A 2,501-nucleotide genomic window follows, 5' to 3' on the forward strand; every position below is an offset into this window, starting at 1 on the left:
ACAATACACGTCAATGGGAGATAGAGGTAACATATTTTACCTATAATGTTACTAATATAATATACAGTAATACCCCGACTTACGCTACCTCGACTTACGCGAATTCGGAGTTACGCGATTTAATTTTCTCGTCTATTCGTTTTTTGTTTGAACGCCGTGCAGTCAAGGTCAAGCGGCGGCGTTTGTTTCTGACTCCCCCCGCCCGCATTATTATTCGTTCAGTTTACAACAAGCACATACGTGTAGTGCGGAATCGGCGCGTAGGTACATAAGTTACGATTTTGTGTTTTTTTGTGCGTTGTGCGACGACCTGAGATATTTACTAAGTACTATGGCATCCAAACGAAGTAGAACCGACTCTTTTGCTTTAAACAAGAAGAGAAAAACATTATCTTTGGAGTGTAAACTTAACATTATTAAAGACTACGATGCAAAAATAAAAATTTGTGATTTAGCGAAGAAGTATGAACTTCCGGAATCGACAGTCAGATCAATTACGAAAAGTAAAGAAAAAATTCTCGAAGCTGTGAAAAATGCTCAGTCTTTGAATTCAAGCATCATTCGTAAACGGCATGGTATTATCGCTGAAATGGAAACATTGTTAAAATTATGGTGTGATAATCAAGTAAGTGTGAAAAATTGTCCTATTGATCAGAACACGGTGTGCTTTCAAGCTAAACAAATTTTTGAGAAATTAAAAGAAGAAGCTGGGGAGATGGCTAAAGATGAAACGTTTAAAGCCAGTAACGGTTGGTTCAGCCGGTTCAAAAGTCGCTGTAACTGGCATAGCATTGCAGAAAGTGGAGAGGCGGCAAGTGCAGATAAAGAGGCAGCATCTCTCTATCCAGAGAAACTCAAAGCTATGATAAATGAAGGTGGCTATACCAGCCAAACCATATTCAACGTAGATGAAACTGGCCTATTTTGGAAGAAGATGCCTAAAAGAACTTTTATTGCGCGTGAAGAGAAAACTTTTCCAGGTTTTAAGGCCGCCAAAGATCGATTGACAGTGATGCTTGGCGCGAATGCAGCTGGTGACTTTAAATTAAAACCTCTCTTAGTTTATCGCTCGGAAAATCCAAGAGCATTGAAAAACAAATCTAAAGCTGGTTTGCCCGTGATTTGGAAGTCGAATCGTAAAGCTTGGGTGACGGCCTCCCTTTTTGAAGACTGGTTTGGTCATCACTTCATACCTGAAGTCGAACGTTATTGCCAGTCTAAACAAATCCCGTTTAAAGTGATGCTATTAATCGACAACGCGCCAGGTCATCCTCCTGCTACTTTAACTAGTTTCGACCCACGTGTGAAAGTTGAATTTTTGCCACCAAATACAACCAGCTTGCTTCAACCGATGGACCAGGGCGTTATCAAAACATTCAAAGCTTATTACACGAGACGATCGTTTGCACATCTGCATGAAGCTATGAGACAAAACAACGAGCTCTCTGTTAAAGAATTTTGGAAACAATTCAACGTTTTAGAAGCAGTGAGAATCATTGGAGAATCTTGGAATGAAATTTCACAAAAAACTTTAAATGGCGTCTGGAAAAAACTCTGTCCATTTTTTTTCTCCACTATGACTCAGGCGGAATTAGTGTCAGGGCCTGATGAAATTTGCAATGTGATCAAAGACGTTGTCGAACTTGGTAGACAAATAAATTTAGAAGTGGATAGTGATGATGTTCAAGAGCTGTTGGATTCACACAATGAGGAGCTTACAATTGATGAGCTCATAACAATGCGTGAACAAGAGGAAGAAATTGATAATCATGATTCTTTGGATCCAGTTCAATTAGAAGATCAAATGACAGTTGGAAACTTGACAGAAGCCCTCAGTTCGATTGAAAAAGGGTTAACAATTTTGGAAAGCATAGACTCCAATGAAGAGCGCAGTTTTGTTACAAAACATGGAATAAAAAAATTACTAGGATGCTACGAGGAGATATTACGGGAGAAGAAAAAATCATTGACTCGTCAGACGACTTTGTTACAATTTATGAAACCTTCTACATCAAAATAACTTCGGATTGTGTTTATACACTCTATTAATATAGTTTGTATATTGTATTGTCATATTATTTAGAATTAGATACTAATTATTTCCTAAATTATTGTTTTATTTAGTCTCCAGTCCCAATTAAACATACTTTGTATGTCTTTATATGCAAAATTGTACCCCGACTTACGCGAATTCGACTTACGCGGATAGCGCTCAGTCCCACCTATCGCGTAAGTCCGGGGTATTACTGTACTTTGATTGTAATGTTTGTATCATATAATTTCTTAAAAATATCAAGTTAGTGGATTAATAGCAATTTTAGACATATACATATTTTATCGAAGAGTGTTGATAAGACTATTTTAATAAGCTTTATGTTTTATCTTTTTCTCTTTAGAAGGGAGATGGTTTGTATCGTAGAATACATTACAGTATTTAATATCGTGTACTTTGATATTCTTTTCTTAATTTACTGCAATTCTTTGTTTCCTATAATGCCAAA

General features: G+C 37.0%; 1 protein-coding gene across 1 annotated transcript; it reads left to right on the plus strand.

Annotated features, from left to right (window-relative positions):
- The first annotated feature begins 331 nt into the window (after positions 1-331).
- LOC115887021 (tigger transposable element-derived protein 1-like) lies at positions 332-2,020 on the plus strand. The gene has a single exon (XM_030906345.1). The coding sequence runs from the start codon at positions 332-334 to the stop codon at positions 2,018-2,020; it is 1,689 nt and encodes a 562-aa protein (XP_030762205.1).
- The last annotated feature ends 481 nt before the right edge of the window (positions 2,021-2,501 follow it).

The sequence above is a fragment of the Sitophilus oryzae genome, unplaced genomic scaffold (assembly GCF_002938485.1).
Source record: "Sitophilus oryzae breed Bouriz unplaced genomic scaffold, Soryzae_2.0 scaffold_551_pilon_pilon, whole genome shotgun sequence".
Taxonomy (NCBI): domain Eukaryota; kingdom Metazoa; phylum Arthropoda; class Insecta; order Coleoptera; family Curculionidae; genus Sitophilus; species Sitophilus oryzae.

What these genes read in the sequence shown, in the direction of transcription:
- LOC115887021 (XM_030906345.1), top strand. Translation starts at nt 332, where the DNA reads ATGGCATCCAAACGAAGTAGAACCGACTCTTTTGCTTTAAACAAGAAG.